General features: G+C 37.1%; 1 protein-coding gene across 2 annotated transcripts in view; it reads right to left on the bottom strand.

Annotated features, from left to right (window-relative positions):
• Nucleotides 1–15,064, bottom strand: part of LPIN1 (lipin 1) — a 40,777-nt gene that overhangs the window by 2,558 nt on the left and 23,155 nt on the right. For both annotated transcript variants that reach the window (XM_026037087.1, XM_026037088.1), the window contains exons 11-18: nucleotides 14,069–14,138; nucleotides 10,990–11,082; nucleotides 9,541–9,614; nucleotides 7,314–7,458; nucleotides 5,693–5,841; nucleotides 4,651–4,737; nucleotides 2,009–2,161; nucleotides 569–683 (exon numbers count right to left, since the gene is read on the bottom strand). In XM_026037087.1, coding sequence (XP_025892872.1) covers nucleotides 569–683; nucleotides 2,009–2,161; nucleotides 4,651–4,737; nucleotides 5,693–5,841; nucleotides 7,314–7,458; nucleotides 9,541–9,614; nucleotides 10,990–11,082; nucleotides 14,069–14,138 — 886 coding nt within the window. The remainder of the gene's footprint in view (nucleotides 1–568; nucleotides 684–2,008; nucleotides 2,162–4,650; nucleotides 4,738–5,692; nucleotides 5,842–7,313; nucleotides 7,459–9,540; nucleotides 9,615–10,989; nucleotides 11,083–14,068; nucleotides 14,139–15,064) is intronic.

Raw genomic sequence — 15,064 nt, forward strand, 5'->3', positions numbered from 1 at the left:
TTTTTTGTCTTTCAGAGAGTATTTGTTTTCCTGAGTGCATTGTACTGAGTATCTTGCAGCAATGTACAGTGGTTAAAAGATAACTGATTCCTAAAACAGTAGGCAGTTTGTAAGGACATGGTCACAAAAGGAAGTCATGGTGTCTACACTGACACTCCTTCAGCTAAGAGCCTCTGAACACTTCTGTAGCCAGTGGAGAAACACGGACACTTGGCACTCTCTAAAAGTGTCTACTCCTAGACCACCCTCGAGAGAAAAATCACAAGGTAACCAACTTGATTGCTCTTTCTCAAACTCATACCAAGAAATAAAGGGTTTCAACCAGTGTGAGCATGATAGCAAACTTATGCAGAAGTCACACTTTGTCCCCTCTTCCTCCTCTGTTTGCCTCCTTGCATCCTAAATCACGGTATCTTTAAGAAAGAACCTGTACCTTATTCTTTGTACAGGGCATAATAAAATGCAATCTTAACTCCCATTTGAGACTCCTAGGCTCTAATATCACAGATTCATGCAATCAATACTTTTCCGTTTTCTGCAATAGAGGTAAATTTTAGCTATTACTTACAGCAGGTCTGTTTCCAAAGGCAGCGTAAAAGGGTTCAGTGTTAGGATAAAACAAATTTTTGATGTCTGTCAAACACTGAACTTTAAATTTTTCTGGCTTCTTTTCTATCACTTCTCTGAAATGATGAAAAAAAAGAACAGGGTTAAGTTACTGCATACGAAATACACCATAAAGCATTTTGCTTTCTTTATTCAACATATTTCACTGAACTGATTCTGCGACTGACCCCCAACCCTTTTCCCAGTAAATATTCATTTAGAAGTCGGAGGACTTGTGAGAACAAAATAACATACCCAAGCTTTTGTTAAAGTGCACAGGAAATAAACCTCTGAAACAAGGGAGCTTCTACAGAAATATAAAGACGGTCCAAGCCCAGGCACACATGCAGGGGAAGATGTGAGCAGTAAAGAAGTTCCACAGGAATAACTCAGCCCTTTGGCACAGCTCTGTGCACTTGAATCAAAGCTTGAGAACATGTAAAAGAGGTATAAAACACTAYAGTGTTTCCCTAGTTCCCTAGTTCACTCCACGTGATCTCTGCTTCCTTAAAAACACATACTTAAACCTATGARTAACAACAAAGCCATTTCTGGCCCACACATCACAGTAGTTACRACACATGATAACCTTTAGTCTAAATGATACCAAAATGAGCATCACTTTAAACCTATTTCTAGATACAGATAATATAACAGTAGCTACTCTTTCATTGCATTTATTATTTAATCAGTGTAAGAACTGCACGGTGTAATATCTCCGGGGTTTCTTATATTTAGACCATGACTGGCAAGACAGTCTGCAGCATGTCACTCAATCAGGAGAACATCTGAACAACTTTTCATTAAAAATTCTAATGAAATAAATCCTGTCACAGCAGCTTCTAGCAGCGTACAATATTTTCAGTAATCGCTTGACAAGCTTCACTGATTTAGGAGGAAGGTACGAAATTCATGAACCGGGCTATTATGACTCACTTCTTGTACACTGACACCTAGACAGAACCCTATCCAACCATAATTCCACAAGTCAAGAGCACAGAGAGTTCATTTCATTTTCACAGGAATTTCCTCACAATCCATCAGGGATTCTTCTTTTGTAAAAACCCATGTAAATTTGAGCACTTACAAGTCAAGATGGAGTCTTTGCTATTAAACTACTCATGTTTTGTTAGGACAGCTAAATATTACACACTAGTAACAAGAAAAAAACTCTACAATGAAGCCAGCAAATTTACGGCTAAGCAATAAATTTAGATAGACAGATAGAGGCTTGAAGGACTCAAATCCYGAGCACTGAGATTATCTCATGAGATTTTGGTCTTTCTCTAACCAAATTTCCCCTTAATTAAATTTTGCATTAGGATTGATTTCTAGTGCTCACAAAAAATGCACAAAAGAAACACTTGCCAATCTCTTTTCTTTCTGCAGAAAATAACCTTACCTGTGAAAAGCTGAGAACAAGCTGCTAGGACTCAGTAACACTGGCCCTTGAGGCAGCACAGTGCCTCGCTCATTGACCCAGTGCAAGTACCCCCTGGTCATGTCTGCCATTCCAATAGCACGAGCCGAACAGTACAAAAATTTATAGCCATTCCTGTGAATTGGAAAACAAAAAAAACAAAAATAGCTGTAGAAATCAACTTTTCATATTGATAATTTTGTGAGCTGATTTGTACATGAATAGATCATGACTGTTAAACAGACCTACATTTAACCGAGACTTCTTAAAAAGAAGTAAAAACATTAATGCCAGAACCTTGGATAACCGAAATATGTTTAGACCCCCTGCTGTTACTGACTTACATGTTTCTCTCTGGTSTTTTCATGGGTCTTTTATCTGCTGCTATATGTTGGAATCATATKCCTTGGAATTAACTGAAATTCAGTGTCCTAAGAGGAAAATACTTGACATAAAGCAAAGATGTATTAATCTTTGCAGCATTAATAGTGCTGTATTCCCACCTTTTGGGCCTCTGTAGAAAAAAGATTAGTGTAATGTGTTCCTTTAAATGTGAGCAATYTGAATTTCAAAAGATACTATTAGATGTAATGTTTGCTTTCAAACTGAAATAAAAGTCTCAGTAGAATTCACAGGTTACTCTTTTCAGGTATCTTGTTTTTCTCCATGTTAGAATAGAGTTTGATAATGTCAGTTCAACTTAGCAAGGTATGTATTTCTTTAACAATCAATAACAATTTATTTTGCAAGTACAAGAAATGGTTCATGAAATAAAAGAATACAGTATTGACTGCATTCATGGGCATTAAATCTAGCAATTGCATATTTACAACCCATGCTGCTATAATATGTAGCTGCTATATAATTAACTCAGTAATTCAAATAACAACGTGACCCAAATCTTTTTTTCCCCCATGTTTATGGTCACCAAAGCTCCAACAATTGACAATGCTGGTGGACATAGAAATAACAACAATTAAAAAAAAATCAATTAACAATTTCACCAATTGTAATGTAGAGATTAAGAACAGAACTAAATACTGCTCAGCATGTGAATTCCCAGGCTATCCTGCCTTTTTTTTTTTTTTTTTTTTTAAATAATCACTTAGTCCTATACAGCCTAAAAGCCTGGATCAGCATCCCTGGCGTAATTTAGATTCTGTCATCCATAATTTGTAATTTATTATCCCTGTTAAAAACAAACAAACAAACAAACAAACAAACAGTAAACCAGCCTCAGCAAGGGACAAATCCGATTAACTAAAAGAAGAGTTGTCCTGCATACTACAGGCTCCCCAAGCATTTACGGGAATTTTAATATTCAAGAATGGCTAAATTTCATGAAATAGAGGAAAACAGGGCAGAGAGTAGGAGTATCAACCTGAATAAATATCTGTACAACATCCGGGCATGCCTTTCGTAGATGTTAAAATTTAAACTCCTAAACACCAGAATACAACAGATACTTCATCCAATCCCATCCAGACATCAGTTATTTTTCTCATTTCCTTTTTTTTCTCTGCTCGATCATTATACCAAAATAACTCACCACACTCTCCGTTTTTGATTTGATTTGCCAGTGCAAGCAATGGCTACCCTGCACAATCTACCTGGAAAGGCAGCACTCTGTCCATACCCTTTGCCTCTCTCACCCAGAACCATCCCGACACCAACACCCCATGTCCGTTTGTGCAGCATGGCTGCTTCTTCTGCTCACAGCAGTGAACCACAGCAAGCGCCCCATGTTTTGTGTTTGTAGAATAGCTTGCATTGTCTTATTCTAGGATTTCTTTTTTAATTGATAAAATTAGCTGACCCAAAGCCCCGCTGTTCTACTGCTGTCAAGCACTTCCTCAATAGCCAAAGGAAAAATATTTCAAATCACTTATATCTCAGGCATATCAAAGGTCCTCTTGAAGGTGTCCATCCTCCTTCASTGCCTACATCAGGTGTACAAGTAGTAAGTGTGATGAATCCAGCTCCTTTCACACACAGGATGTATTTATTTCTGATTTCTTATTTCTGTGGGCCAACAAGCACTAGTGCAGATCAATATGAGCTGAGATACAGCTCAGTAGTTGATTTTTCCACGTAACACAAGCCCACAGGCTTTTCACAGCATGTGTCTCATTGACTTCTGAGGCTTTTAAACTGCATTTCACGCAATGTTTATTCAATACCTTCTCTAGAAATTAGCCAGGGACACAAAAATATTTTAAGACTGAACCTGCATAAAATTTAATAATGGAATAACTAAAACATAYACAGGCAAATAACAAAAACTGTACAACTATCAGTAACAAAGCACATCATACCTGTCTTGGAAGTTTATCCTTATTTACACTGCTGTTAACTCAGCTGACTCAACCCATTCAAATTACTAGAGTTTTCAGAACTGGATTATAATTAACTGTCTGGTTGGGAGAGCCATCACTGCTCACTGGTGGGGGGCTTTTACTCGTATTATGAAACAGCTCTTCCTCTGGATACCCCAGAGGGCTTGTAATGACAAGACAGTGATGAAATAGTCACTTATAGGTTAAAAGAAGTCTACAGAYTTTAATTTTTATGTGCAAATGAATAAACATAGAGAGTGACAGATACATGATCTACTGAATACTCACTGGCTCACTTTATGGTACAACTTTGCAATCCCTTGATGTGTCCAATCTTTGCCAAGAGTAGGCAGAATATGGCCTAAAGTATCTGACCTGAAAGAAAAAAAAAAGAATAAAAATGAACTGAAAAAAAAAAAGAAATTTAAAAAAGGTCAAACCTATCTTTTATTTCTTAAATAATAACATATGGGACTAATACAAATATTCTGCACTTGACTGATGACACAAAACATTTTTCTGTACATAAAAACAGGTGATAAAACAGGTTTTCTAAAAGATATGGATTGCGATCAGAATAATTTATTGCCATTTCTTTTAGGCTGGACTAACATGCCTGTCTTTCACCAAGTGGWTTTAGTAACTCTGCATGCCAAGATTCATTTTCATGAAAAAGCTATCGAGCAATAGGCAAAAATGRATCTGGTAACTGGTCAATACTAAGCACACTTTAAGTTTAGGTTGAATGTTTTCTAAATAAACTAAAACTACCCCTAAGGGCAGTTAATGTGAAACTGCAAACACAAGATAAATTCACATTCTAGCTTACATAAAATTAACTTCTCCACGTAGAAAAGCCTGCTGATCATGTGCCAAGTATTATGAGACAGCTATACTGGCTTCAGTATATTTACATAAAATTTTATTATTACATTGTAATAACATCTAGAAATTCCCCAAACTGAGTATCTCATTTGACTATGCAGGATACAAACATACAGCAAAAAATCCACATCCTGAATGTCTGGCATCTTAGAGAATAATAGCTTGGGCAGGCACCTAAGATGAATTTGAAGCAATATTATAAGATAAACTGATTCAGAAACTGTCCAGTCACCTCAGCATCACACAAAGAAACAGACCACTTCTCACTTTCCTAAAATTTAAATAATAATTAAAAAATAGCATGTGTGGGGAATTAATTTGTTAATAAATATTGGAGTGTGGTCATTCTTYGCCTTAATTCTCTGTTAATTACTTTTATTTTTTGCTGTACTCCAAAGAACAGCTTGTCCTTGCAGATACAGTTTCTCCCTGCTCATGAACTCACCGTGTGATTGTTCCATCAATATCAGAAATAATGACTTTATCATCCCAATTCCACAGGTAAATGGTGCCCTCGCAGCGACAAGTGCCTTGATACTGTGTTGTAACGCTAAAGGTCACGTCATTRGGGCCATTCTTGAGCTTTAAGTTTTTCTGCAACACATTATCAGTAAGATTATCAATGCAGTGACTGTGAAATGACATAGTACAAGCACAAAGGCAGAAACGATCATTGCTTTGGTCACTCTGAATCTTTTTTCTTTCAGCAGACTTATTCTCTATGCATTACCAGAATTTTTTCCCATGTGATGTATTTATAGAGTAAAACACAACAAAGCAAATATTTAAAAGTTCCCTAAATAGTGAAATCAAGGAAGAAGGCTTATATATGAATCTATGTTCTATGGTACTGCACCTTTTCCTKTAATAATAATAACCCATCTTTCATACCATATAACCAACTTCCCAGTAGTCCTCACCAAGTTTCCTTAACTCTCCCACTTCCCTGACTTTCCCCAGTCTCTATCACTTAGCTACTCATTGGACAMGAGAGTAATGATGTGTGTCTACTTGTGGAGCCAGAGATGCATTTTCACAAGAGTTAAAGGAGTTTAATACTTTAAATGTTTCTTCTTCCTCTGTTATATTTCACTGCAATTCGTCAGTGGGTTAATAGCTGCAGGGAGATGTGAATGCTGAACTGGTTACTGAAGGTAACCAGTAAGACTTAGTGTTTCCTCAAAAGACCTATTTTGAGTTTCTGTTTGAGCTTCTGCTAAGCCCCCTAAATTTTCTGAATCTGAAAACTCAGTATCAACATGTTTGTGTAACCCTTGCTTTCCATTTGCTATAGGCAGTAACAAACAAAACCCATCTGTTTCTTCCAAAAATTACACATTTCTAACTAACTATTGGACCAATGTGTGATGGGYTGTGTAACTCTGTATTCCTGTGTGTTTCCTTTAAAAAGTTAATTGGTTGTAGATAAGAACACAAAAAGTTTTCTTCTTAAGCAGCCATTTTTTTCCAAATCAAATAGGAACATACTGAGCACAAAACAGCAAGTTTTGCCACTATTAGTCAAAACACCTCTGTCACAGAGGAAGAGATTTGGCTCCCAAGAAATTAATAGCCTGTCCTCAGAGTAAATTAACAAACAGCTCTTTCAGAAGCTACTCAAAGACTGTGTTTGTGTAAAATGTGCCTGTACACCTAAGAATGAAGGAAAAGGAAAAAAAAATACAGGCCTGTTGACATCTACTCAAATAAGCACATTATATATAATATAGAAAGGATGTGGTTGCAGTACACTTCTTAAAATACAGACTTTAGAATTTAATTTTGGTATTTATCTAAATGGGATCCCATGTTTCCCAAGGTCTGAAACCCAACACATATTGCAAGGTACAACATTTATGCTTAATATGGAAAAGGAAAAAGAAAATTGAAAATGTAATGAAAGACAGGATTTAAGCAGCAAGAGCTAATGAAGCCTTGCAAGTCTGAGTAACAGCACGGTTCTTGTTTTATTAGAAATGGCATTTCAGGACAAGGAGGTGAGTAACAGCACGGTTCTTGTTTTATTAGAAATGGCATTTCAGGACAATGAGGTAAAATTAACTCACAAGCTGGTCAGAAGTGAGTCGAAGGGTTTTCTTGTAACTAATTCCAGACAATAATGACAGATGACTGGAGCTGGTTTGTAAGGACCCAAGGTTTTGTTTGGCAGCTCTAGGGTCTTCATCACTTGACGAAGATTCATCCTTTATTCTGCAACATGGCACACACAGAAAGTGATGCTATCTCAGTAAGTGCATCTCAGTATCCATTAAAAAGGCATTAACAGTGAATCACCCAGTAAGTCATTGATTCTTTGCTCCTACGTGCTGCCTCTCAAGAGGTCATTCACAACCTGCCTGTAAATATAGCAATRAAGTGCTGGATTTTCATTCACGCATATTCCCCGTTATTCATACTTGGATTCTTCTAGTCATTCAGTTGTCTCTATGCTATTTCTTATCACTTCAATTTAACAGATTAACATGTCATGTTGACTCATAAAGATCTCATAGATGAAAAATATCTGTCAGATACTATAACTGCTCTTACAAAAAAACCTCTCAATTCTTAGCTAAAAAAATGGGGGTTTGTTATATTGACTTTTTTTCCCCATACAATTTAGCAATTATTAAATCTATATATCCCAACTATGGTGATAACAGCTTTAATAGAGAAAATAACTTTCACTTTATCTTTTCTTTCAGTGAACAGTTTTTGTTCATTGGATTATTCTTTTCCAAGATACTTTGCAGAATTATCCTGTTCAGGCTGTGACAATGAAAAGCCATGAACTGGAATTCCTTTACAGTATGTCATTTTAAATACACAACAGTATGCAAATATTTTTTTCTGACACATCTCTTTTCCAGAAATGTTTAAGCATATTTTCTTCAGAAATTCCTACAATAAACAAAACTACCACCTCAGRCAGCAGTTAAAATATCTGTTAAGATCCTACAAATCCCATCAATAAACAACCAGYATCTGGCCTCTTATTTCTACCACAGCTGGATTACGTTCCATGTTAGCAAGTCTTGACCCAGTATCAAGATCTCAAGACACCACTTCTCATAATTGGTAACATTTTATTATCCTTTGTATGATCACATCTCAAAAACACTGTTCAGCATTTCAGTTACTGCACTGTACTTACAAGCAATAAATTCTTACTGACAGATTTCTAACATTTAGACAAAGAATGCTGATTACAGCATCTAGTCTATTTTAAGTGTAATCTCACTTTACAGCATATCCTTAAACAACCGTTTAAACCATAAAAAACACAACAGACAAACRCCATTTGTCATCATTAAAGAGAAAAATCAATCTTTTCAATTCATTCTGTGGCTTTCACATATTCAGAAAACAGAGGCAGCTAAGGCAATAGCTGGTGTCCTACATGACACGGAATTCTTGCTGCAGCAGATTCTCCTGAACTGCAACTGCTGACCCCCAGAAAGACAGAGAACCAATGCAAAAATAGCATCTCTTCTTCCTTTTTGTGTCACGAGCAACTTAAGCATTAAGCATCAGCAGAAAGCGTTTTTGAATCTGGGTCCTATGGCCCTCTTCAGCTCTAAGTGCAAGCASTGGAGCTATGGGCTGTCTTTGCAGTAAGATATGTGCAACAAAAAGGGCAGGGTAGGAGAGCTGCCCCTGGCTTATGCAGCCCTCTGGAGCTTCTGGGCTCCATCCTGGGATCCCTGCTAGAGGAGGGATTCTGGCCATACAGTTTATCCCTCTAGAGCAAATGAAGCAAAAGACTTCTGCAATCCTTGAGAGAATTAATAAGAAATTATGATATTTTCCTACCTATTGCCAGTTAGAAAAAAAAAAAAGGCCTGACAAGTTTTAGGCTCCCTGAAGTCCTAAGATAGACAGGAACAAATTAAGACATCAAACCACAAATATGCCTACATCAGGAATTTTAGCAACTAAAAAGACCCAACAATGTGGAGTCAACTATGATGTTCCCTGAGAATTCAGGGAGATATAAATAACTTTGGAGAACTGTTCCCATTATTAAGGGATTGGAATATCTGTGCAATACTGGAGATTGGAATACTTGCCACAAAGCTGCCAGCCAAATCTTAAGCTGGAAATGCTAGAGGACATTTGCAGGGTCTGCAACCATGTCATGGCTGCAGCCTTCTCATCTGCATTTATTTGCTAAAATGAAGAGCAAACTGGACGTATTTCACTGTTGCCACATTGCTTTGTTCAAGTGTAGTTTGCTCTGCTTTTCAGACAGCAACTCCTGCTCCCTTCAGGTGCAAGTAATTTTTTAGGTACCTGTTGGCCATCATCTGCGAAGAGTCTTGTCCTGTTAGTCCACTCCCACTCATACCTTGTTCTGGCTTTGCTTCCTGTAAAAACACAAGTATGAGATTCTGTGATTCTCCTATTGGGCACAGAGCAGATGTTTAGAAAAAAATTATTTAAGAATGAAGTTCTGTGGTGGACTGAGCAGGCAAAACCAATACCACATGCAAAAAAAAAAAAAAAAAAACAAGTGACGGTTTTCTTTCTTTGCTTGTAAAGTAAACCTTGTGGTTTTAAGAAAGAGGGCTGCCCAAAGAACTAAAAAGCTGCAAGTATAAAACTCAGGAGATGAATTAAGATTCATCCTGGAAAACGTACAGAAATATCAGATGTCACATGGCTAGCACCGTTGACATTGTGGGATCAYTCCCACAGCTACCTTAGCTCACTCACCTCAAACAGCTAGTTTTCACTTGAAAAAGCAAGGTATAATTCTTCAAAGTTTTAAAATATATTCCAAGTAATCARAAAAAATTTTCAATAAAACTTTCCAATCTGCCTTAAACAGATGTTAAGATTTGATAAATTCTGTTCCACACATAGAATGATTTTGAGAGAAACAAATGAGAGTGACACCTCCCTTTGCCTACTGAGTTGCCAGAGATCAATATGTGAGCAAATAAATTCACTCAGAAAGAAATTCTACAAAATCCAGAAGATCGTAAGAATCTCTTATTCCGAAGCTCGCACCTGTAGCTAAGTACAATGKTTATTTCATTCAAACCTGAAAAGTTCATCTACTGAAACATAACCACAAAAATGTATTAGAAGTCATATTAGCTGCTCAAGCTCTAATGCTGCAATACTATAAATTAATATGGAGAGATTTTATTAGCCAACTTTAAAGCTTAAATACGTCTAGACTGGAGATCAATACTTCATATAAAGCTCTGCTTTTTTTCACTGAGCTTTAATGTTCATCCATGGGTTTAAGGCTGTTACCACAAACTTTTAATGCCCAGAAAAGAAATTCCAAAAGAATGATAAAACTAATATATATTCATTTTTCCATCTTAGGTTTCACTGAATTTTACTGTTCACTCTAGTCATAAATATCTCTGACTTTCAACCGTCAAATGAAAGTAGCAGAAACATAGACAATCTGCACAAAGGTATCAAATTAGTGGCACAAGTCTTCAGTTCTAGATCCCAGACACAGATTTAACCYGTAAGATCACACTGCCTCAGGTCTACGTAATGAACAGAAAGGTAGAATGAAAATCCTGTAATCAAATGTTTCAGATAAGGGCTAATCCAAGGCTTTCTGAAGCCAAGAAGAATTCGTTATTTATTTATCTTTTAGTGTGAATGCTTTCAGTGAGTGTTGAGCTATCCCCAGCAGCAAAGCTCTGAGGATTGAATATGGAAGTATCCAGCATTCCAACAGCACCCAGGAAGACACTCTGCTTTCAAACTTACCTCTTTTATAGTGCTGTTTCTTCCTCGCCATGAAAACCACCATCTTCCACCTTTTTTTGGCATCTTATCTCTCATTATAGATTCCACAGTGGCCTGTGATAAATGAGTGGTAACATAAAAAAAAAAAAAAACCCACCCCCAAACAAAGGACAATCTAATATATGAAAATGAACAAAAGCGCCAACACACAATTTTAACTCATGATAATAGAATAAAAGGAAACATACTGTCTGTGGACCATAAATTCTACTAAAGCAAAACCTAATGGTATCCAGAGCTGCCCTGATGTAACTTAAGCATGAATACTTATGGAATGTTTAAAAGAAAGAAACAGAAAAAAAGATAAAAATCAAAGAAGAAAAAAAAAAGCATAAAGAGGTATTAGTATAATGTCTAGAATGGAGAACCTACAGTTTTTGAGTTGAAGTCGTTTAGTGAAAATCAAAAAAACAAATTAAAAGGTAGATCATTTTTAAATAGAACTCTCATGCATGACAGTTACAACCCAGCATGCAAGATGGAAACTCCCTCGTTCAAATAAATATGAAATCTCATTTAAAAATACTGATAAAATTAATATTTAATCATCTGTTTGGGAGAAGCAAAGAATTTACCAATTTGTAGGGGTTTAGTAGCATGGCATCAATTCAGCTGGTTGTGTTAGGACTACTTTTTAGCCCTGGCTACTTTTCATTGGTTACATACAGTGCATGTCGGTAGAGAATTTTTTCTTTCAATGAGGGTGCCAGAGCCCTGGAACAGGCTGCCCAGGGAGGTTGCCCAGGAGGATCTTCCAAACCTGCCTGGATGCCACCCTGTGCCCCGTGCTCTGGGTCTCCCTGCTGGAGCAGGGGAGTTTGGACTAGATGGTCTCTAGGGATCTCTTCCAACCTCAACCATTCTGTGATTCTATGATTCAAAATGACTGGAGTCTTACACATTGTAACAGKGAAAACTGAAAACTTTTGCTTGGAGAGCAAGTAAAGGGCAACTGGTAAATAGTAAATAAAGGTGGCAACATCACTCGGCGTGACCTAAAATTACTTRGCAGCTGTTCTTATGAGACGAGAGCCTCCCAAGACTTAATGTTGTTTTCCACTGTCATAAAACTATTACGCTGATTAGTGGTTTAAAAAGACCTGTCTCCAAGATCCAAGATCTGTTAGCAGTTATGAGAGAGCAAACTGAGATCAGCTAATGCATGAGACAGTGAAATATAGGCTTTCCAAAAAGTTCCCACTCACTGCATCTGAAGGATATCAGAAAATCAAGAAATGACAGAGAAATAAAGTTGAGCAAATACATTTTGAGATTTTTTTAACAGAAATACTAAAAAATAGAGAAGCAGATGGAGCTATTGAGAATGCAAAGCAGCTGCAGAGAACAATGGCTACAAGTTAAGGAGGTTCTCAAACAAAGAACTTCAAGCAGATGCAACACAGACTTTTAATGAGATAATTCAAATGAGATAATTCAAATGCTTGTAGTTAAATGTATTTTGCTGAACATGGGTGAATGTCTATCAAAGCTCCAGCTTTTAATCAATTCCTAGAAGCTATATTGATAAAGCATCTTAATATTTCTATTCCTTGTAACTATGTAACTTGTCCATTCAATTGGACAATACAAAGTTATCCAATTCTAGAATTTAAAATAACTGTAAAAAAATGAATATTGTGAATGTCACATTCATAAAAGACTTTTCTTAACTGATGACCCATTTGCACAGGTTATGAAATGACAAAACCCTGGTGTTGTTGAAGACATTACCTTTCCCCTTAATTACAATGGGGCAAATATTACATTCTGATTCTTCCAAGATAAGATGCCTGAGAGATGTTTTGGCTTTTATGTGTCTAGCTAAAAATGCAGTTGTGTCACATTCTCTTTATTGTCATGGGGGACACACTAGGCATGTATCAAGATCCAGATCCCTCAGTGGAAGGACCCAGTAAATATAAATGCAAAGTAGGACAATCATACTTCTACTGTAGCTAGCTGAGTTATTTGGAATAAATCCCAATTTTGATTATTAGCAGAATACTTGCACTACACAAAAACTGGTTCTGTGACATCCCTGAAATTCAGGCCTGGTCTACCAGATGTTTGGAATTCTCTAATCAGTTGACTTTACACTGGGATGGTAAAGTAGCCTCTAGGCCTGCTTGCCTATATTTCTGTTTCAGTGACACTACAGCAGAGTATCATGGTGGTAGAGTTGTGGGTGTGGGRATAATTTTCACCATGCTTTATGGCAATAGTGATGGTATGTGAACTCACTTAAACTCAGTGACGTCACGTGTGCAGAAAGCTGAGTGCTGCAAATGGCAACATAAAAGTTCAGATTTCAAGACTTACTAAATCTATAGGTAACCAGTATATAAGTTAGTGCCAATGGTGATGCCCATTTCTTTATAAACATACACAGTGGGGTGTGTTTCTGTCCTGAGCATCTATGTGGCATCCTGGAATTACATGGAATTACACTAAATTCATTAATGAACTTAATACAAGATATCACACAACGATCACATGGTGATATCTACCACTATCTACAAGGGTGGTTTACAAATGAACAACCTAGAAAGAGAAAACTAACTAGCTATAGACTTCCCTTCTATTCTAGCACTTTTAAAGTTTATTCACCAAGGATAAAATCCCTGGCCTCTATTTTTATTTGATAACATATGAGGTACAGGTACAAAATGAAGTCAGTCACCCAGCATTCAGCTCCAGCTTACATTAATGTGAGCAATCCTACAACAAACGTTAATGTGGGTAAGTACTATTTATTCTTACAACACATATTAATAAAAGAAGAATGGAGAAGGTAAAGGATCTAGTGTTCAACTATTTGCAATGATTTTAGCAAATAAATATTCTTCTTGGAGTAAATTTAATTTTGCTTATGCAGCCACCTTGCTATAAGCCACGGCAATAGTTACGCCTGGAGAGCTACCACTGATGAGCAGATTCTTCAGTAAATCCTCCATTTTCCCTGCCCTCGTGAGTTATACACCTTAATGAAGTCCAGAATGCCACAACTCCCATTCTGACTAACTTCCATGTTCAATCTCACCTTTGGCAAAGGTTTCTGGAATGCCTGCATCGCCAACAGAAGGGGACCAGCTGTTGTCCAGTTGTAGTATCTAGGCATGCAAGAGAGATGGTTACAGTACTCTGTGATCCCAGGTCCTAATACCAAGTATTTATTATGTGATAAGTTAGAGCCATGAAGTCCCTTTATRAGCCAGACCAGACCAGACCCCTTTAACTTCACTGTGTCTTTACTAATATTTATGGAAAGGGCTTTTCAACAAATGCAAGAAGAGCTAAATCCTTAAGTAAAAAAGATATTTGTTACTCATTCTGCTTGTTCTCACTACATCTCACTATGAGAATATGAGCTGTGTTTTCACAAGCTGTTTTTCTCTTCTCTTCCTAAACATCAGTAGGCAGGTAAATATGCCCATCCCTGAGGAGCCACTGAGAGGGTCAGCTACATGCTGCTTGAGTTCTCTGATAAGTAAGACAAGGGAATCACATATGTAATAACTAACACATAAGGATGCATGCGGCACATCAAATTTGTGTTATATGACTAAGGATAGAATAACCTCTAACTGCAGCACAGGAGTATAATCTCTCCTATAGTCTGTAACACAATATGCCAGGTACAAGGAATGTGAAGTTAAAATACACTCTGCATAACAGCTGCATCTGGCATACACCACAGTGCTGCACTGTTGCCATGATCATAAGCACATGAAATAAAGTCTCAGCCTCACAGGGCCGAGCGTCTCATACTCAGAGAGTGAGGCTTGACAAGTCTTGGAAAGTGATGCCTCTGCAGAGACATGTGAGCAAGGTGCTCARCATACAGAGATACCCTGATAGGTACAGCATGTTTGCAAGCAGACTGACATGTCCCTACAAATATTAATTAGTGAGACTAGTCAAGGCAAACCTTAGCAAATTCATATTCCATTTAATTTTTATTCTTCCAATTGAGTGAACACTATTAGTACTTAATACTAGCTTCCTGGAATCCAAATTAGGTTGATTAGCTCTGACA

This window comes from Nothoprocta perdicaria, unplaced genomic scaffold, assembly GCF_003342845.1.
Source record: "Nothoprocta perdicaria isolate Ctin4 unplaced genomic scaffold, notPer1 scaffold_19, whole genome shotgun sequence".
In the NCBI taxonomy this organism is placed as follows: domain Eukaryota; kingdom Metazoa; phylum Chordata; class Aves; order Tinamiformes; family Tinamidae; genus Nothoprocta; species Nothoprocta perdicaria.